This window comes from Trachypithecus francoisi, unplaced genomic scaffold (genome assembly GCF_009764315.1).
Source record: "Trachypithecus francoisi isolate TF-2019V2 unplaced genomic scaffold, Tfra_2.0 Lachesis_group4, whole genome shotgun sequence".
Classification (NCBI taxonomy): domain Eukaryota; kingdom Metazoa; phylum Chordata; class Mammalia; order Primates; family Cercopithecidae; genus Trachypithecus; species Trachypithecus francoisi.
In genome coordinates, this window is record NW_022681469.1 from 104,643,904 (window position 1) to 104,666,039 (window position 22,136).

At 40.7% G+C, this 22,136-nt stretch overlaps 2 protein-coding genes across 4 annotated transcripts in view; one reads left to right on the top strand and one right to left on the bottom strand.

Annotated features, from left to right (window-relative positions):
• Nucleotides 1-3,035: 3,035 nt before the first annotated feature.
• FKBP14 (FKBP prolyl isomerase 14) lies at nucleotides 3,036-19,657 on the bottom strand. Of its 2 annotated transcripts, XR_004433197.1 has the most exons (5): nucleotides 18,458-19,657; nucleotides 14,834-14,985; nucleotides 12,384-12,475; nucleotides 11,185-11,312; nucleotides 3,036-7,296 (listed from the first exon to the last, which is right to left on the bottom strand). XR_004433197.1 is itself a non-coding variant. In XM_033194044.1 (4 exons), exons 1-4 carry the CDS (start codon nucleotides 18,652-18,654, stop codon nucleotides 7,138-7,140), a joined length of 636 nt encoding a protein of 211 aa, XP_033049935.1. In that variant the 5' UTR covers nucleotides 18,655-19,657; the 3' UTR covers nucleotides 3,036-7,137. The 2 variants fall into 2 exon arrangements, 1 of the variants encoding a protein (XP_033049935.1); XM_033194044.1 differs by lacking the exon at nucleotides 12,384-12,475.
• Nucleotides 19,658-20,500: 843 nt separating this feature from the next.
• PLEKHA8 (pleckstrin homology domain containing A8) overlaps nucleotides 20,501-22,136 on the top strand; it is a 69,765-nt gene continuing 68,129 nt past the window's right edge. For both annotated transcript variants that reach the window (XM_033194045.1, XM_033194046.1), the window contains exon 1: nucleotides 20,501-20,948. In XM_033194045.1, coding sequence (XP_033049936.1) covers nucleotides 20,909-20,948 — 40 coding nt within the window. In that variant the 5' untranslated portion in view covers nucleotides 20,501-20,908. The remainder of the gene's footprint in view (nucleotides 20,949-22,136) is intronic.

Here is a 22,136-nt window from a genome sequence, read left to right on the forward strand (position 1 = left end):
TTCTGGAATACATAAAAGAATGTTCATAGAAAATACAAATATAGAAGACTGTATTTACAAGGGCAGGGAACTAGTGAAGTTATCCGTCCCTCAAATTCAGGTTTTTGGACCACCTGTGTCGGGGTCATCAGCAAGCATGTTAAAATGAAGATTCAGGCCCAGCGTGATGGCTCACACCTGTAATCCCAGGACTTTGGGAAGCTGAGGTCGGGGAGGGGGGATCACTTGAGGTCAGGAGTTCTAGACCAGTCTGGCCAACATGGTGAAACCTGGACTCTACTAAAAATACAAAAATTAGCCAGGCAGGCTGGCATGCACCTTTAGTCCCAGCTACTTGGGAGGCTGAGGCAGGAGAATCACTTGAACCTGGGAGGCATAGGTTGCAGTGAGCCGAGATCGTGCCACTGCACTCTAGCCTGGGTGACAAAGCAGGACTCTGTCTCAACAACAAAAACTGCAGATTCACAGACCCAATCCAATAATTAATGAGAATCTCTGGGGATTCAGGAATCTGCACTTTTAATACACCCCATGTGATTCTGCCGTGCACTAAAATGTGAATCACTGCTACTTTTCTGCAACCTTTAAGAACTAAGGTGTGCGTCTCATTTTACTTGAGGATGGAGCCCTGACAGTAATGTTTGCTACGGCCTCCTTCTGCAGTTAGCCTAAAGCAAGGAGTTGGAGGTAGACGAGGCAAAGGTAAAGGAGACCAAAACAGCATTTTAAAGAAAAAATCATTTATCTTCAAACAGGCTCCAGACCCAAGGTAAGAATGTACGGACTTCATTGTACTAAAGGGAATACACAAACCCTACTAAAAAGAATGCTGGCCAGGCACAGTGGCTCACGCCTATAATCCTAGCACTTTGGGAGGCTGAGGTGGGCAGATCATCTGAGTTCAGGAGTTCGAGACCAACCTGACCAACATGGTGAAACCCCATCTCTACTAAAAATACAAAAATTAGCTGGGTGTGTTGGCATGTGTCTGTAGTCCCAGCTACTCAGGATACTAAGGTGGGAAGATCACTTGAACCTGGGAGGTTGCAGTGAGCTGAGATTAAAAAAAAAAAAAAAATGCTAAGGATATTAAGAGACAGAAGTACTGGCTGGGCGCGGTGGCTCACGCCTGTAATCCCAGCACTTTGGGAGGCTGAGGCTGGTGGATCACGAGGTCAGGAGATCGACACCATGCTGGCTAACATGGTGAAACCCCATCTCTACTAAAAATACAAAAAATTAGCCGGGCATGGTGGTGGGCACCTGTAGTCCCAGCTGCTTGGGAGGCTGAGGCAGGAGAAAGGTGTGAACCCAGGAGGTGGAGCTTGCAGTGAACCACGATCGCTTGCCACTGCACTCGAGCCTGGACGACAGAGTGAGACTCTGTCTCACACACAAAAAAAAGAATGCTAAGGATATTAAGAGACAGAAGTACTATAATAGTAATGCATAGAAATGCTTTTAAATGAGCATATAAGTTTATAACCATTTTGACATCTTAGATTTCAATTTAAGGTAAAATGGGCAAAAAACAAAAAACAAAAATTCTTACGTCCGAGTGCTCTGCATCTCTGGAAAAGAAGTTCTTTTTTATTTTCCTAGGGTTATTATTATAACGCTAATTGACTTTTTTAGTTTTTTGTTTCCCTGCATCTGATAGTGCTTTTTTTTTTTTTTCTTTTGTTTTTTGGGGATGGAGTCTTGCTCTGTCACCCATGCTGGAATGAAGTAGCACAATTTTGGCTCACTGCAACCTCCACCCCCCCGGGTTCAAATGATTCTCCTGCCTCAGCCTCCCTAGTAGCTGGGATTACATGCGTGTACCATCATGCTTGGCTAATTTTTGTATTTTTAGTAGAGATGGGGTTTCACCATGTTGACCAGGTTGGTCTCGAACACCTGACCTCAAGTGATCCCCCCACTTCAGCGTCCCAAAGTGCTGGGAGTACAGGCATCAGCCACCACACTCAGCCTATAATTTACCTTTTTAATAAAAAGGTAACAGAATATATTTTCCCATAACATGCCACCAAATTCCTTTTTCTCCTTTTGCAATTTCCAAACAACACTGAGAAATCACCTATATATACACAGTTCAGCGGGGAGAGAGAGCATGTTGACCTCCACATAACATCAGAAATATAAGCAATAGGCCGGGCACGGTGGCTTACACCTGTAATCCCAGCACTTTGGGAGGCTGAGGCAGGTGGATTACCTGAGGTTGGGAGTTCAAGACCAGCCTGACCAACATGGAGAAACCCTGTCTGTAATTAAAAAAAAAAAAAAAAAAATTAGCTGGGCATGGTGGTGCATGCCTGTAATCCCAGCTACTCTGGAGGCTGAGGCAGGAGAATCTCTTGAACCTGGGAGGTGGAGGTTGTGGTCAGCCGAGATCGCACCACTGGACTCCAGCCTGGGCAACAAGAGTGAAACTCTGTCTCAACAACAACAACAAAAGAAAAAAAAAAAAAAGAAATATAAGCAATATCCCGCACATCATTAATAAAATAAAAACTACAAATTCATTTCCACAAGGAAATATCCAAATGGCTAGATTCTTCATCTGAATCAAAAATCACTGTTTCTTGTTATTTTCATGGCAACCCTGCATTGTTTAATCACAGAGGGTATTTTATAGCGCTGATTTACGCAGTAGGCATAAATCATTGTGTCCACCTGCTACACACGATAAAACCCTAAACCAAAACAACAGTGATAATAACCATCACCCTCCCTCCTCCCCTTCAAGAAACCAAAAACACTTTCTTCAGTGCTAAGAATTAACTATTAACTATCATGCTAAAGGTCAAGACTTAATGCATATTTCAAAGCAACTTAAATCAAACCACAGCTTTTCTTACAAATATACCTATACAGAGCAGATAATCAGAGGCATGATCAAAGTGTCACTGTACGCATCTCCTTCCACTACTTGTCCATCTTCCTCACTTTTGGTATAAAATTTATAATAACAGGTAAGAAAATCAATACAACTGCTGAGGAAATTGGTGTTGAAGAATTTTTCACAAAATCAGTTATTTCCCAAATAAACTTTATTTTGAAAAGAATATCACAATATAGTCATGTAAATTTAAATATGGCACATTGAGCAGTATTGACGCAAATTATACAGTCATGGCACAACACGTTTTGGTCAACGTACCACATATATATGATCATGGCCCCACAGATTATAAATGGAGTTGAAAAATTCCTGTCACCTGCTAGGGATGTCTTGATCCTGACCCTGCATAGACCTAGGCTAGTGTGTTTGTCTTGGTTTTTGACCAAAAAGTTTAAAAATTCAAAATTTAAATATATAAAAGCTTATAAGGATATAAAAATTTTTGTACAGCTGTACAATGTGTTTTAAGCTACGTTATTGCTAGAAGAGTCCAAAAATTGTTTTTAAATAAAAGTTTCTAAACTAGAAAATTTACAGTAAGCTTAGTTTTTTATTATTTCTATAAAAATTGTAGAAAAAAAAATTTTTTTTTTGAGACAGTCTTGCTCCTCTGTTGCCCAGGCTAGAGTGCACTGTTTTGATCTTGGTTCACTGCAACCTCCACCTCCTGGATTCAAGCATTTCTCCTGCCTCAGTCTCTCAATTAGCTGGGACTACATGCATGTACCACCACACCTGGCTAATTATTGTATTTTTAGTAGAGATGGGGTTTAGCCATGCTGGCCTGGCTGGTCCCAAACTCATGACCTCAAGTGATCCACCCACCTTGGCCTCCCATAATGCTGGGATTATAGGCATGAGGCACCATGACCAATCAGAAGAAAAACATTTTTTATAAATTTAGTGTTGCCTAAGTGTACAGTGTTTATAAAGTTACAGTAGTGTACAGTAATGTCCTAGGCCTTTACATTCACTCACCACTGATTCATCCAGAGCAATTTCCAGTCAGCTCCGTTAGTAAGTGCCCTGTACAGGTATACCATATATATGTATATATATTTATGTATTTATATATGTATATATATGTAAATATATATATATATATATATATTTTTTTTTTTTGAGTTGGGGTGTCACTCTGTCACCCAGGCTGGAGCACAGTGATATGATCATGGCTCACTGCAGCTTTGACCTTCCCAGGCTCAGGTGATCCTCCAACCTCAGTTTTTGTACTTTTAGTAGAGACGGTGTTTCGCCATGTTGCCCAGGCTGGTTTTGAGCTTCTGGGATCAAGCAATCCACCTGCCTCAGCCTCCCAAAGTGCTAGGATTACAGGCATGAACCACTGCACCTGACCAGATTTTTTACAAAATCTTTTATACCATATTGTTATAGTATCTTTTCTATGTTTAGATATGTTTAGATAAGCAGACACTTGCCGTTGTGTTACAATTGCCTACAAGATTCAGAACAGCAACATGCTGTAGCCTAGGAGAATTGGCTATCTACATATCCTACATGTGTAGCAGGCTACACTATCTAGGTTTGTGTAAGTACACTCTATGATGTTCCCACAACGATGAAATAACCTAATTAGACATTTCTCAGAGTGCATCTCCATCGTTAAGCGAGGTATGACTATACATGTGAAGTCACAGTTCGTGTCTGATCATTCCCACTAACAGAAGGGTGCAAAGGTACGGTGAAACAAAAAAAGCAGATAACTTAAAAATCATAACTTGTGCATATGTTTTCATTTTATACTTGTGTCCAAATGTTTAGATGAGAACTGATACAAATTCACAGGTTTTTAAAAATGCTGCCTGAATAATCAAAACTCTTTTTACTTTTCTTGCCCTACTATAGATAGCATCAGTAATGTTTATGCAGAGTAGCACCGTAGGACAAACTACTTTCCCTCCTCCTGTCATAGAGTATAAGGCTCTCTGTATTATGGCTTAAAACATTAGCAATGACTTAATAGTTTTTAACATACAGCTGATTTTGTTGGAGAAAGGTATTACAGTATAGTCTTGTTAAGAACTTTATGTTTTACTGAGGACAATGTCAATATATAATCAGTGAAAGTGGTCTACATATGATGTAATAATTGTTCATAATTCTTTTTAAACAACAAATGGGGGTAAATAGGAATGAAAGAAGTAAAACACATCTGGAACCTCGCATTGTTCAGAGTTTCTGAGGCAATTCAGAGCTAACTGCAAGATTATGCTATGAATCTGGAGCCATTTCGATATAGTGAGAATTCTAATGTACCAGAAACAGGCAGAAAGCCATTTCAGAGACTGAAGACTCAAAGATAAACAACGGAACAGCAAACTAAAGAGAGAATTAGGCGCAAGGAAAAATTTCACTTTTTCATTAGTAGAGGGCAGTAGAAGACACTGAACTTGGGGACTGAATACTGGTTCTACAGGTTAGTGCTAACCCTGGGCATACCAATCCATCTTTTTGAATGACAATTTCCTCATCTATAAATTAGGTACAGTGAGATCTACCAGCTTGTTTTATGACTCAGAGCCATGAAAATCAAAGATAATAATGCACTTAATATCATTTTGTACACTATAAAGGGCTATTCTTAGAAAATGAAGATTTGATAACTTTAAAAAAAGAATTAAAGATAAAAGTCAATTTAAAATAAAATTATAATTAAAAAAAATTTTTTTAAGTCCAGGATAGGTATTTATTCAATATTAGCTGCTGTAGGTCTGCTTCATTTTTTTTTTTTTTTTTGAGATGGAGTCTTGTTCTGTCACCCGGGCTGGAGTACAGTGGCACAATCTTGGCTCACTGCAACCTCCACCTCCCGGGTTCAAGCAAATCTCTTGTCTCAGCCTCCCGAGTACCTGGGACTACAGGTGTGTACCACCACGCCTGGCTAATTTTTGTATTTTTAGTAGAGATGGGGTTTCACCACGTTGGCCAGGCTGGTCTCAAACTCCTGACCTCAAGAGATCCACCCTCCTTGGCCTCCCAAAGTGCAGGGAGTACAGGCATGAGCCACCACGCCCAGCCCACTTCAGTTTTTGATAAGACAGAAATGGGAAAATGTAGACTGGTTTACTACTTTATCTTACGATACAATGTTATTGTAGTATAATATACTATAGACTACCCATTAAAGAACCAGGAAGGATATTCCGCTAGCCTTAAGAAGTAAACATTGAATATAAATATAACTTTCTACCTCATCTATAACATATTGATAAATTTTATTACAAAGAAACTAACACATAAATAATTTGTCCTATTTATCATAATAGGCCACCAATCACTAGGAGCCAAGCTTCATCAGCTTAAGTCCTAGGTAGCATGTCTCAATGCATACATATTTATATGTTATTAACCATGTTTTCTTTTTTTTTGAGACAGAGTGTCCAGGCTGGAGTGCAATGGCATGATCTTGTCTCACCGCAACCTCCACCTCCAGGTTCACGTCATTCTGCTGCCTCAGCCTTCCTGAGTAGTTGGCATTACAGGCACGCATCACCATGCCCGGCTAATTTTGTATTTTTAGTAGAGACGGGGTTTCTCCATGTTGGTCAGGCTGGTCTCAAACTCCCGACCTTAGGTGATCCGCCTGCCTCAGCCTCCCAAAGTGCTGGGATTACAGGCGTGAGCCATTGCACCTGGCTATTAACCTTGTTTCTAACTTCAGCATTGCACATCTCCTTAGTAAAGCAGTTGCCGTTAACAAGTAAGGTCCAACAACCATTTTCCTCTGGTCCTCAAGCAGAGACTCAGAACCAGTTACAGATAAACTATTTCATTATAACATGAAAATAGCAAGCCTTGGGCTATTGCAAAAGGCTTTTCAAATGTTGTCCTCTAACTTGGAGAAAATAGAGGGAAGCAGAAATATAGGGTGCTAATTTGTGTTATAACCTGGTCTCATGTCGTGGTATGTTCCCAGTTGCAACATTTTAAATTTACAAGTAAGAAAGTAAAACAAAGCTTCGTATCTGTGAAAGTGAAAAATTGTCCACAAGTCTTCTATTTAAAGACAAATTAGCTTTTTCTTCCCAATAACTTACCAGAAAGAAATAGGTACATAGAAACCCTAAGGGGTTCTTGAAATAGGGGTCAGAAAAAATATATAAAAATAAAAAGCAAAGCAAGAAAGAACGTTGTTTAAAAATAAAATGTTCTTTAAAGATGACTGCCCTCTCTTGAAAGATGAGTGCTATATTAAATGGGTAGATGTATCTCTATAACTCATCGTGTTTATATGTAAATTCTCTGGCAGATATAAACCCATCTTTGTCTTCATCTTCTTTATCAAAAATATCCTCCACCAAAGCATCATGATGACTTTCATTCACCACCGCACCATGTTTTTCAAACTCCTTCTTTAAATATGCTTTAACCTACAAAATAACAGATCCCATTAATAACTTGGATTCATAAGATACCCACATGAAGCCAGTCAATATCACAGACATGGACTGTTATTATATTTAGTTAACTGAACTAAATATAATAACTTATTATAATATAATAGTTAACTAAATATAATAACTTCTAAACAGCCATTTTATGACATAGTTCTAACGATAGTTAAAAAGTTATAAGAAACTTTTTCCCTTAAAAAAACTGTTGCTAAACTGCTACAGTGGAGACACAAAATATTGCTCAAAGGCAGGGCCAGGTGTGGTGGCTCACGCCTGTTATCCCAGCACTTTGGGAGGCCCAAGTGGGAAGATCACTTGAGGTCAGGAGTTGGAGATCAGCCTGGCCAACATAATGAAACCCCATCTTCACTAAAAACACACAAAAAAGGTTAGCCAGGTGTGGTTGCATGCGTCTGTAATCCCAGCTACTCAGAAGGCTGAGGCAGTTGAATCGCTTGAACCCGGGAGGTGGAGGTTGCAGTGAATCGAGATTGCACTGCTGCACTCCAGCCTGGGCAGCAGAGTGAGATTCTGTCAAAAAAATAAAAAACTAAAAACATATATATATATATATAAAAGCATGAGCCACTGCACCCCATGGACACTTCTCTTAAAACTAAATAGTGGCATATTTCACAGATATGAAGCTTCACTTTCACAGATATGAAGCTTTGTTTTACTTTCTTACTTGTAAATTTAAAATGTTGCAACTGGGAACATACCACTATATAGTGTTCAAAGGCAAAGATAAAGCTTATGTCATGCATACAATCCTCATATAAGGCTTGTATTATGTGAGAGCGTACTACTTGTTCTTAATCTAAATCTAAATTCCAGGCATTTCTCTTTTTTTTTTTCAGCCAGAATCTTGCTCTGTCACCCAGGCTGGAGGGCAGTGGCACCATCTTGGCTCACTGCAACCTCTGCCTCCCAGGCTCAAGCAATCCTCCTACCTCAGCCTCACAGGTATCTGGGACTATAGGCATGCACTACCACATCTGGCTAACTTTTATATTTTTTGTAGAGATGGGGTTTCACCATGTTGCCTAGGCTGGTCTTGAACTCCTGGGCTGAAGCAATTGACCTGCCTCAGCCTCCCAAAGTGCTGGGATTAGAAGCATGAGCCACTGCACCCCATGGACACTTCTCTTAAAACTCAATAGTGGCATCTTTGACTTGAATAAATGTCTGCAAGTAGTGGGTCTTCTGGGTTTGGTTATGATTATGCCACACTGATTAAGTCTAATCACAACCTTCCAATCTCAGAAAGTCAGGCCTGATAGGTGCCTAGACTACAATTTTCCATTTTCATTTTTTTTCTTTTTTGAAGTGGAGTCTCGCTCTATCACCCAGGCTGGAGTACAGTGGCATGATCTCGGCCCACTGCAACCTCCAACTCCCAGGTTCAAGCGATTCACCTGCCTCAGCCTCCCCAGTAGCTGGGATTACAGGCACCTGCCACCATGCCTGGCTAATTTTTGTATTTTTAGTAGAGACAGGGTTTCACCATGTTGGCCAGGCTGGTCTCAAACTCCTGATCTCAGAAGATCTGCTTGCCTCGGCCTCCCAAAGTGCTGGAATTACAGGTGTGAGCCACCATGCCCGGCATTCATTTTCATTTCATTCAGATATTTAAAAACATAAATATTGTTTTCAATTTCCCACAAGATTCACCACAACGGAAATCAGCCTATATTTTCAGTTTTAATCATATCACCTCTCTTCCTTCTGTTTAGACCAGCAATTTCAAATCCTCTCTCCCCCAGCTTCCAAGAAGTACACATATAGTATATATTTATTTTTAAGTTAAAGTGATTTAATGCACTTTTTTAAAAAAGGGGTGGGGGAGAGATGATGAAATTCTATGGATTAATGTAGAATGTATTTCTAGGATATATTGTGTGAATAAAGCAAAATGACAAAACAGTATGTATAGTTTGCTACCTTTTGGGTAAGAAAGGGGGGAAATAGGAGTATATTTGGATTTGCAGAAAGAAACACTGGAAGGATATATTAGAAACTAATAAAAACTGAGCCAGATGCAGTGGTACACGCCTGTACATAGCAAGACTTCATCTTTACAAAAAAAAAAAAAAAAAACAGAAAGAAAGAAAAAAGTAATTAATAAAACTGGATGTGGGAATAATAGAATAGAAGAGGATGTGGGTAGGAGAAAGACTTTTAAAAATATGTAAATAATAGGCCGGGTGCGGTAGCTCACGCCTGTAATCCCAGCACTTTGGGAGGCTGAGGCAGGCAGATCACAAGGTCAGGAGCTCGAAACCATCCTGGCCAACATGGTGAAACCCCATCTCTACTAAAAATATGACAATTAGCTGGGTGTGGTGGCATGCACCTGTAGTCCCAGCCACCTGGGAGGCTGAGGCAGAAGAATCACTTGAACCTGGGAGGTGGAGGTTGCAGTGAGCCGAGATCGCACCACTGCAATCCAGCCTGGTAACACAGCGAGACTGTCTAAAACAAAAAAAAAAATGTAAATAACAGAAACAAAGTCTTCCTATGTTGGCCAGGTTGGTCTTGAAGTCTTGGCCTCAAGCAATCTTCCTGCCTCAGCCTTCCAAAGTGCTAGAATTACAAGTGTGAGCCACCTCGCCCAGCCAAGACTTTTGAATAAATATCTTTCTGCTGGGCATGGTGCTTCACATCTGTAATCCCAGCACTTTGGAAGGCCCAGGTGGGCGGATCACGAGGTCAGGAGTTTAAGACCAGCCTAGCCAACACAGTGAAACCCCATCTCTACTAAAAATACAAAAATTAGCTGGGCGTGGTGGTGCAGCTACTTGGGAGGCTGAGGCAGGAGAATTGCTTGAACCCGGGAGGCGGAGGTTGCAGTGAGCTGAGATTTTGCCACTGCACTCCAGCCTGGGCAACAGAGTAAGACTCCATCTCAGGAAATAAATAAATATCTTTTTGTTTTGAACCATCTGACTTGTTATATATTCAAAATTATTTAATGAAAGGGAATTAAAATTTATCTTGGATGGAAGAAAAAGGCATATGACTGGTAATACTATGAGGTGTTATAAATTTAGTGGCTGTGGATCATGAACCCCTGGTTCATACAATTTGGCTTATTCAAGACTTAATCATTTCCTGGCCATTAGAATGAATTTGATCAAAGCATAGAAAGGAACTTGATACCTGACCAGTCAGGACAGAATGGAGTATGAGTAGATAAAAAACAGGGATAAATATCTCCCTCCACTTCTTTCCCCACAGCAGCCAGACTAAGACAGGTATGTGTAACAATGGCCGAATTATAAGGAGAAGCCTCTTCTTCCTTTCTCTTTACCCAAAGGCTCAGACCTTGATGGGGCTGGAGCCCTGCTGTGTAAAACCCAGGCTGGGGTCTCCTTTATCTGGGGCAACCTGAACAAAACTGAGCATGTAAGTTGCTTGCTGTTAATTGCTAGGAAAACACTACAAGATGTATTTAACAGCCAGTCTATAGTTTTAACAGAAACTGTCCACATGAGATATTTCTCAGGACAGCTAGCTTCTTATACAGTAACTCCAGATGGAAACGGTCTTGGCAAAATGGTTTTTTCAAAGACCCAAGGGTAAGGATAAGATACAGTGAACCCTAAGTACTGGGAAGAAAAAAAGCAAAAGATTGAACGGTGCTTTTTAAGTCTTAATATATTTCTCTCCAAAACAATGATTTATTATGAAAAAGTCCACTTTCAAAGCATCAGTATTTTAAGAAAACTTATAAATAAATATTATCTAAATAAAAGTAAATTTTAAATATACACATATTTAAAAAGTGAGTTACAGAAACAAAACAAAACCCCAAACAACCAAAGAAAAGCAGAAAGAGGAGTAGGAAGAAGGGAAGATCACCTCATCTTTAGAGAGTTTCCAGTCATCATTAAGATCCATTTCTTGGAATGATTCATGGGATCTTGGTCCATTTCGAATCTCCAGGAGATCAATATTAAATATCAGTGTACTTTCTGGGGGAATTTTACCTGACATGAGGAGAGAAGGCAGAAAGTTTTAAAAGAGCCAAAAGTTTTAATAATAGAAAATTTATGGTAATGGACAAAGTATTTTTTTTAACTGAATTAAAGAGCCTTCCTAAGATTGTCATATATGATGAAAATTAGGTATATTATATTTTACTCAAATAGAATACAGTAAAAGAAGAAATAATATAAACTAGCAGAGCAAAAGCATTCTATCTTTGGCTTAACAATTAAAATGTAAATACACAGACACACAATGCATATATATATACACAGAGATGTACCTAATGGCTTGGGTATTAAATTTCTAATATAATTAATATATATTGTATGTCAAGAAGGACTTAAAGGGTTTTAGATAATTCAGAGTTAAGTATATTATACGTAATAAACTAACTTTTTGGTCAGAAAGTCCTGACCTAGAAATACATATAGTATTGCCATTTCTACCACTGGAAGGCATTTCTACCTATATAATTGAGCGAGCTCTGGTGTCACACTGTCTGAGACTGAAGTTTACATTTGCCCATCTCTAAGCCTCAATTTCTTCATCTATAAAATGCAGATAATAAATTTCTTACCTCAAGAATCTGTTGGGAGGATAAAGGGAGAAAAATCCATGCAAAATACTTAGCATTAAGCTTGACAAATAGTAAACTCTCAATACATGTTACTGAGGTATAATTTTCTCACAGGCTTTAAAAATAATGCAGGAAGGTTTAACAATTTCAGAAAGTTAGGAAACACTACCTCTGACATAGAACATTATATATATGTTGAAGACATTTCATGGGATGGGAGAAATTAAAATGAATTTCTGAGAAGGGAGACAAAATCTTTAAAAGTGGAAAGAGCTTTGTTAAAATCCCAGGAACCTAAAACAAATGAACACCCATCTGTGGAGTATGGACAATTGTTTTCCTCGAACTTGTTTCCTTATAACTATATTTACCATACAGGTCTGAGTAAACATGTTAAATATTTCTTAGTCATCCTCCCCCCATCCCACATATTTCCACGAAAGGGCATTCATAAATTCCAAAGAGAAAACTTATAAAGTGTCCTGAAGCTTACCATTTCAGATCTAGACAGAGATGTGACACGTGCTAGGTTGTTGATAAAACTGGTATCTTTCCAAAAGAGGCATGCAAGCATGTACTAAAAGACTACAAAATTAGTGTTAAATACAGATTAGAAAAATTAGTTTCATGGCATTCAGTTTGAAGGAAATGACTCAAATTTAGATCTCTACTTATTGTGAAGTAAACTTGAGTTAAATATAGTATGAGAAAGAGTAATGGATGAATACAATGTACAGTAGTCCCCCTTTGGGTATGTCCCAAGAACTGCATTGGATGTCTGAAACTGTGGATAGTACCAAACCCTATATATACAATGCTTTTTCCTATACATGCATATCTGTGATAAAGTTTAATTTATAAAATAGTCACAGTAACAGATTAAAAATAATAAAATAGAACAATTACAACAACATATCACAAGAAAAGTTATGTGAATGTGATCTGTCTCTCATTCTCAAAATACCTTAATATTTTCAGACTGCAGTTGACTACAGGTAACTAAAACTGTAGAAAGTGAAACCACAGGTAAAGGGGGACTACTGTATATAAATACTAAAGGTGAGACAATAAAGATAAAATGAAAAAATTCTCAGTATCAGAAAAAATTTTCTACATACTTGGTTTTCTTCTCTAAAGAGGATTATAACTAAAAGAAGAATTGAAATTGGTTAGTAAATCTTATCCTATGAACAAGATTTGTATAGATTTGTATATTTTGGAATACATAATGCTTCCCATATGGCATCTATTTTCCTTCTCAGGAAACGGGCTGGGAATCCTGACTCCTCACTTTGTCAGTGGTTAACCTTAGACTTCAGGATGCTATGAAGTCTGTATTTATACTATATCAGAGTGGTTGTCTGTCTGGTTCTGATGACTACTTAAACTTTTTTTTCTTCATTATGTAAGTAATACATGCTCATTGTAGAGCATGTACTTGGATGATAAAACCAGAAATAAATATGATTCCCAGTATCACAGTCCATTCTTAACTTTCTTATTTCCTTGTGATTAACTTTCTATGTATATGTACTTTTTCCTATATTTACTATCATATTATATATACTATAGCTTTATTTTCTACTTTTATATATAACACTATATCTCACACATTTCAGATATAATTTTTAAACTCTTTGGAAATGGCATTTTAAATAACTGGGCCATATTTTATTTAGCTAAATTCTTATCAGTATACCACTTAGGACAGTTCCAATTTTTGCTTAGAAACAATGCAATGATAGATATCCCTGTTCACAGATTTTTTCCTGATATCTAATTATTCCCTTAGGTTTGAAGAAATTATAGAACAAATGCATATAGACATCTTCAGATCTCTTTTTTTTTTTTTTTTTTGAGACAGAGTCTCACTCTGTCCCCCAGGCTGGAGTACAGTGGCATGTTCTTGGCTCATTGCAACCTCTGCCTCCTATGTTCAAAGCAATTCTCCTGCCTCAGCCTCCTAAGTAACTGAGATTATAGGCGCATGCCACCATGTTCAGCTAATTTTGTATTTTTACTAGAGACAGGGTTTCACCATGTTGGCCAGGTTGGTCTTGAACTCCTGACCTCAAGTGATCCATCCTCCTTGGCCTCCCAAAGTGTTGGGATTACAGGCGTGAGCCACCATGCCTGGCCCAGGCCTCTTGATATATATCACAAAGCAGCTCTTTGGAAAGTTGCAGGGTTTCTCACTTGAATACCAGTATATGTGTCTGCCCTGAAAAACTAGCGCAAAAGCTGTCTGGACCAGTTAGCCAGCTTGCTTCTGCTTTGTGACACAGGGAGAATTAAATTCATTTCATGTCGCTCTATGATTTTTTAAAAAATACATATTAAAAGCTTTATAAATAAATTTTAAAATGGCAATTAAAAGAACTCCCGGTTTGCTGTGGGAGACTTAATATTTGTGAAGTACAACCCATATACAACCCACATCTAAAATGTATTCAATACTTTAATAATCTATATTTCACAGGTTCAACTCATCCAAACACTTACGTTAAGGGATCTTTCTTTCTGCATTGTTAAAGTAAATTGGTGAGTTTCAGTTTGGGAAGATGAGAACGTTCTGAAGATGGATAATGGTGATGGTTCCACGATAATGTGAATATATTTAATGCCACTGAACTGTGTACTTAAAAATGGTTCAAATGAAAAATTTTATGTATATTTTATCACAATTAAAACAACCCACCATATTGGTGAACAGTATTAATAGACCTCAATGTTCTTTTTTTATTGTTAGTATAGTTGCCCATTTAGACATTAAACTTAAACTGGCCATTTCAATTGATAATCAAGACATAATACAGTTGCTAAAGGAATACATGCCTCCTATTAACTTCTAGGGAAAAAAAAAGTTGTAGTGACTCTAACTTATGTCTCCTAATCCAGAGAACAATTCTAGTGCTATAGTAAGAAATACAGAAATACTATTACCTTTTCCTTCTTTTCCATAGCCCAGAGCAGGAGGAATGATGAGCTTTCTCTTCTCTCCTACACACATTCCTTTCAAGCCCTGGTCCCAACCTTTGAGAGCCTCCAGGATGCCCAGGGTAAACCAAATGGGTTGACCATTGTTATGTTTGTGACTATGATAGAAAGAAAACACATTAGAACTCCTTACTAATTCTAAAAAAATTTCTTTAGTGCATTTTCCCACCAGTAAGTGGTTAAGTTTACTAGTTTAAAAATTAATAAATACAGCTATTCTGTATTTGCACACATACACACACCTCCAAGTCAAGTTTATAGGAATTCAATTCACTGCCCATCTTTCTTGATGCAAATTTCACATACTTGAAGAAAGACAGAGGAAATAAAAACAATTAACAACCATCTGAACATTTGTCGTATACCAGGAATTATTCTAAATTTTATTTTATGTTTTGCCTCTGAACCCTTACAATAAGCTTATAATGTAAGTACCATTACTACCCCATTGTACAGATGAGGAAACACAGGTTAAGTGTTCCAGTCTTTAAACCTAACTCCGAAGTTCAAGGTCTTAACCACAAAGTTATGTTGTCCCAGGAAGGCCACTAGATTGTAGAACAGGGAGAAAATAATGGAAAAATGGCTGAGTTTGGGAAGGAGATTGAAAGGCTAAGGAGAATTTACTGCCAACATATGTGGGTCCATATGCACACAAATATGGAGAGTGAGAAGCACAGTGTCTTACACACTGCCTGCAAACTTTCCTTAGCTACGGCCTGCTGATGGCTCTGACGAGTAGAAAAGGCTGCTTTTCATCCCTAAATCCCCACTCAGACCCTAGCCCAGTTTCCTCCTCAGGGGTCTATAGTGGGGCTATATAGGAAAGTCTGGAAGAGTAGCCCCTCAAGGACTGGTGTATTAGTCCATTTTCCTACTGCTATGAAAAAATATTCGAGACTGGCTAACTTATAAAGAAAAGGAGGTTTAATGGACTTGCAGTTCCACATGGCTGGGGAGGTCTCACAATCATGGCGGAAGGCAAAGGAGGAGCAAAGGCATGTCTTCTATGGTAGCAGGCAAGAATGAGTGTGCAGGGGAACTGCCTTTTATAAAACCATCAGATCTCGTGAGACTTACTATCACAAGAAGGACAGAATGGGAAAAACCTGCCCTCATGATTCAGTTACTTCCCACCAGGTCCCTCCCACAACATGTGGGGATTACGAGAACTACAATTTAAGATGAGAATTGGGTGGGGACACAGTCGAACCACATTAACTGGGGAGGAGGGAAATAGGATGTCCTGGATCATAAGCTGAAGAGAGTCTAGCCTAGGAAAACCAACCTGCTGAACTAAATACAGGGGGGCTTAAGGGCTGAGTAATGCCTGATCCCTACTTAGCTCCCTTTCAGTGCAATAAGGAAAATATTCTATTCAAGGATATCTTGTAGGTAAGAAAAAGAAGTCACTGTACTAGGCTTCATGATTACTAAATCTAGGTAATGCCATTTTTTCCTGTAATTTTGCCCAATGATCAAAGTAACAAAATGCTAACTGTAGAAAATTTGGGAAGGCTAGAAATGAAAAAAGAAGAGGAAACATTCTACTACTCATTACTGACTACAATTTTAGCACAGTTCTTGTTAGGGCTAAGCAATTTACCCCATAGGCTATGGTTCTAGAGATGGCAAATGTGCTTACAAACTGATCATTTGATGGTATTTCTTTTTCTTCAGAGCAGAGTCTCGCTCTGTTGCTCGGGCTGGAGTGCAGTGCTGCAATCTCAGCTCACTGCAGCCTCCGCCTCCCGGGTTCAAGTGATTCTCCTGCCTCAGCCTCCTGAGTAGCTGGGACTACCTGTGTGTGCCACCACATCCAGCTAATTTTTGTATTTGTAGTAGAGAAGGGGTTTCACCATGTCGGCCAGGATGGTCTCGAACTCCTGACCTCATGACCCGCCCACCTCAGCCTCCCAAAGTGCTGGGATTATAGGCGTGAGCCACCGCGCCCAGCCCATTTGATGGTATTTCTTCATGATGTTTACAGTTAGCAGCCTCTGACCGTTTACATGGAGGCTGCATGATAACAGTCCCCTCATCAGGTATTAGAACTTAGTAGCAAACTACTAAATAATATTCCATGGCTACCACCAAAGTCAGCCCAGGTTTTTGGTTCAGAGATCTGAAAGAAGTCAGGCTGAGTCTAAAAGAGATCAGACTAAAAATAACAATGTTACTGAGTATTCAAAATGCAAATCACATAATGTCCGCTGTGGCATTCACCTAGTTGACAAGAATAAAGGGCTGTTGATAATTCTAAGGCAAGCCATCTTTCTGGAACTTTTTCCCAGGGCTAACAGTTCAGAGAAGAGCCCTATTCATTTCCCCAACCCTCAAGAGAGACCAGGTCTGAATGCCCAGTAAAGGCAGTTTATTAGAAAACTAGGTCGAGGATGGGCTATGAAGATTCACTGTTTTAATTCATGTTATTCCCTCTACGTACAACATCCTTCCTTCCCTACTTTCCCCCTGAAAACCTCCACTCATCTTCCAAGGCTCACTTCAATTATGGTCTCTGGGAAGTCTTTCCCTTTCCCCACCCCATGGAGCATAACTACTTCCAGGTGCAGTTATGCTTTGCTAGCACTTTGAATATTCTGTACCCTGTATCACTTGCGTTATTTACTTGTCTTCCTCCCGCCTGTAGATGGTGTACTGTTAGAGGACAAGAACCTGCTTCTAGCCATCTTTGCGTCTCCCGGACCAGACTTGTGACCATTCAATAAGTGTTTGATAGATGGACAGATTAATGAATAGATGAAGATGATGATAAGCCAAAATTTGTGAATCTCCCTAGCACCCAGAACATGGCTTAACATCAAGGAAATGCTCACTAAATACCTTCATAATGGAATGAATGGAACTGATGCCTAATTCAAAATCATTAGGCTGTAAACCATTTCCATGTTCCAATTTCTTCATTTATAGAACAGAAATGATAATGTAACCACCTGAAAATCCTTCATCTAAACTTCCAAAACCACACCCACCTCATGAATGAAGTGTGACTCTCTACAAAGAAGCAAATGACTGAAATCATGGTCCTGTGCCTTGACCAAAATATCGTGTCCGTCAGAACAAAAGTTAAGTAGGTCAGTGAAACGGCATTAGTATATCCTTCAACAGGCAAATAAGTGATTGTGTAGTTTGCTTTTGAAGTCGCTGTGAAGTTTTAGGTGAACATCACCTACATCACATTAAAAATGGAATCAAGTCATTTTCTCTAAGAAATGGAGTTTGAGATATAAGCATTCTTTGGGCTTTTTCTACTTATTGCCCAATTATACACCCAGATATATTTCTGCAATATTTCAAAGGTTCTAGTTCTAATTTTTACAATAAAAAAAACTAACAGCCTTTTCCAGACCACATGTTTCCAATAAGACCTTCAAAGGCCTCGCTCGCTACATAAAACTGGCTTTAAACAATTTCCTTTCCCAAAGAAGGAAATAAGATATTTCGGTTTTGTAAAAGAGGTAAAACCAGGTACAAGCCACCTTTCCTGCTGGAGAGCTGGCATGAGTGAATTCTTAATTATTATTTTACCTGCGGGGCGTAATTACTTACGTGGAGTGAAATAAGGAGCCGTCCTTTTCTAAGTAGCCTTCATAGTGGACCAACATCAAATCCCCTCCTTTGGTCTTGCGATGGCAGATGAATGGCTTCTGGAGAACTTCAATTTTCACTTCTGGTTCAGGGATCAGAGCCCCAATCAAAGAAGTGACGAACAGCATCAAGACTGCGTTGCACAAGAAAAGTCTCATGTTGCTGAAGCAGGAAAGAAGTCCCTACAAAAGCAGGGAAGGGGCCCTCAACTTCATAGATTTAAGAACGTAGTTCAAGGCTTAGGGACAACGGCTTCAGGCTAGTTTAGGACTCCCCCCTTCTTAGAAGACGTGGCACATTTACTACCAACTACTTTCTCAGGGGGCGCGAACCCACCTTTAAAGAGTTAAGCCCAAATGAGGGCCTGATTGGCTCTTATGACGTGGACGCCTGGGAATACGGCCTTCCATTGGCTCTTGGTGCTGTCCTTCAGGCAGCTCTCAAGCCAATGACGCTGCAACGATGGAATTTACAGCCCGGTTGAGCCGGGCAGCTGCCAAGCGGCGGATCATCCAGTGTGGTCCTAGAGCCCGGGGGTTTACAGAATTCAACCCCCGTGGATTTTGGGAGAGCGGTGGGGGGCGCAGAGATAACCGGAAACTCCTCCGGCTGATGTATATCTTCGAAGAACCCCGCTGAGAGACGTAGGAAGAGTCCCGGGGCCTTATGAAACAGTCGGGGTTCCAGGAAAGTCTCGTTTACCTCTCGCCTTTGGAGAGCGGTCCTCCAAGATGCCACGATCCTAGGATTTTGCTATTGCTCATAAACTGTAAAGACTGACATAGTGCTTTAGGAATCACAAAGCGCGTTCCTGTTGCATGAACCTCACTACAACCAGTAAGGCAGGTTCCTTTTTTCCCATTAAAAAGAGAAGTAAATTTAGACAAGGAGAGATTAACTATCCTGCTTAAGGTTATTTGGTCCAGAAGCAGATGAGCTCTGCCTTCAAACCAGGTCTGATTCATTCCACAGCACCACGTCATGTTATGGCTGCTAATAATTTACTCCTTAAGTTACCTTAGAGGGTAAATAATGAGTTACGACTTGCAGACTTCCGCTTTAAAGAAGAAATGGTAATCATGGTTACGAATTACACAGCCTCATCTTAGTTTACATTTTCTAGTTTTCTGTTTTTCGCCTAAGTTCAAAAGCAATGCATGTTCATTGTAGTTAATTTGGAAGAAATTGGAAAGCACTAAAGTAGGATTTCCAGATAAAATTGGGGAGTCGAATTAAATTGGAATTTCAGATACATAACGAATAATTGTTTTGCATTTTTATTTACTAAATCAGGCAACTTTAAAGAAAAAGAAAGCTCGTCGGTACCACCACCAGCTGCAAATAATTCTCTTAATATTTTGGTGCATGCTTCTGTAACATATACCTAAAGCGATTTAAATCGTATTGTACTCTTTTCTCACCTTCTCTTTCCACTTAATCTGTAGTTAACATTTTTTTCTGGTCAAATATCCTTAGCATAGTGCATTTCCTCACTCTATGTGCATAGGAATCCCCCTGGAGATCTTGTTTAAAATGCAGATTTTGATTCTGGAGGTCTGGGGTGGGTGCAAGATTCTACATTTCTAACAAGCTCTTTCTTAGGTGATGTCAATGCTCAGAGTCAGTGGACCAACACTTCCAATAGCGAGACCTTAGAGTCTGGACAACACCTGTTTACAGTGGCCTCATAGTATTCTACCCTGAAATTCCAATCATCTCTTTACGCCCTATTATCGGCTACCTCAAGTGTGTGAGATCAATTAGGCAGCTTTGGAACAAGAACCCAGGGGGTATCGTGAGAGGTCACGTAGACCCCCAAACGTCAGGCACCATTTACAGTCAGAACTGTGCTCCACACTTGTCTCAGGGGCGTTCCTCCTCCCATCGCCTAGTCACCAGTCCGCGTCTCAGGACTCAATTTCCCTGCGTGCCTTGCCCACAAAGTCCGCCCCGCCGCCGCCGCCGCCAAATCCCGGAGTGGATTTTGGGAAGGGGGCGCGCGAGCGGCGCACTGGGCATGCGTGAGCGCGTCCCGGGCCCGGCGGGTCGAGGGTTCAGGTAGTGTGCGGTGGCGCCGCCTGCGACCGGCAGCTCGCTTGCCGCACTTCGGAGGCTTCGGCTGCCCCTCCGACCCACGTAGGGCTCAAGCCCGTGCCTCCTTGTGAACAGCGTGCCCGGCTTCGTAGCACGGGCTCACCGGCTGACTGGGCTTCTCGCGCCGAGGCCGCCGCAGTGACCCCGCCCCCGGGCCGAGGATGTGAGGCGGACCGGGCGTCCCCACACCGGGCCCGGGCGCCGGGAGTGGGCGTCTGGGCCGCGCCGGGTAATGGCCCTGCTGCCGGTGCTCCTCGCCTCCTGGGGTCTGGGGCAGTGAGGGGGCCGGCAGGCGTGGGCCGAGTGGCCGCGGGCGCCATGGAGGGGGTGCTGTACAAGTGGACCAACTATTTGAGCGGTGAGTGGCCGCGCCGGGCCAGGGTCGCGCTGGGGGCCGGTCCTTTGTCTGTGCTGCGGGAGGGCGGTGTCTGGACTCGTCCTGGGGCGGGGGTCACGGCCCTTTCCTGAGGCCAGCGTGGAGCGGGAGTATTTCCCAAAGCAGTTCTTTCACGGGACCGTGTCACCCTGCTGGACCACACGGCCCTCTCTTGGGATTGGGTAAGAGCTGTGGCTGCCCTTTCGCTTCAAGGAAGGCTACAAAGACTGAGATTTGGGATGACTTGAAAGGCACGGTGCTCTCATGGCAGCGGGAGGAAGGCGCAGACGTCCCGTCGTGGGGTCCTCTGGGAATCTCTTGAATTTTGGCGAAGGAACCGGACTCCCTTGGCTCGCAGCTAGGTTGGAAGGTTTCAGAAGAATGCCAGCAGTAACCTGGAATTCCACAGGGGAAAGATCCTTTATCAAAGTCCTCAGTGCAAACATTTTCCCTTTGTCACCTTCTGAGTCATCTGCGTGCAGACCAAGGTGTCAGAGTCCCAACTCCACAGTTTCAAAGCTCTGCACAAGGTTTTTATATTTTCTCGTTGAGCATTTCCTTTTGTTTTACGGACTCTGAAATTACCGTTAAATGAATGCAAATATTTGCAACTTTCTTGCCGTGCCTTACAGATTGGCTTTAAAATAGTACCCGCCCTTTTTGCTAGTTTGTGGAGGTAAAAGCTTCATATCTTGAGAAGGTTGTAACTATTCTACAGCTGTGAAAATTATTCAGAACGATCGTTCTTTTCATGTATGCAACTAGTATTTAATAAAAGCCTACTATATGCTGGAAAATGTGCTAGCCACTTTTTTGGAAGTAAACTTTTTATCATAGAAAATAGATTAGGTCTTTAAATTTTTAAAGGCAGTGTGTTTGAAAGCAGAAATGTTCCCAGTATCCCTTAGAGTGGGTGAGAGACATTTTCCATTCTTTTGTGGGATACTTTTTAAAAGGTTGTAGTATGGTAATGCGCAGGGTGTTTTAAGAATGGGTGTGTGTGGGAGGATCAGTTGGCATAGTAACTTCGAGGAGGTCACACAGCACAGCCAAAGGTGCCCCTGTTGGGCGTACCCAGAATCCCTTCCCTTTGCCTAGTATAATTAGCAGTGAGTTCGCCTGTTTATTTTTTTCTGTAATCATTAGTAGAGCCTAAATGAGAAGAGGTTT

What these genes read in the sequence shown, in the direction of transcription:
- FKBP14 (XM_033194044.1), bottom strand. Translation starts at nt 18,654, where the DNA reads ATGAGACTTTTCTTGTGCAACGCAGTCTTGATGCTGTTCGTCACTTCT. An exon ending in GGCTCCTTATTTCACTCCAC is followed by an intron (nt 14,986 to 18,457) that starts GTAAGTAATTAC and finishes TTTCTATCATAG; the next exon opens with TCACAAACATAACAATGGTC. An exon ending in CTATGGAAAAGAAGGAAAAG is followed by an intron (nt 11,313 to 14,833) that starts GTAATAGTATTT and finishes TCCTCATGTCAG; the next exon opens with GTAAAATTCCCCCAGAAAGT.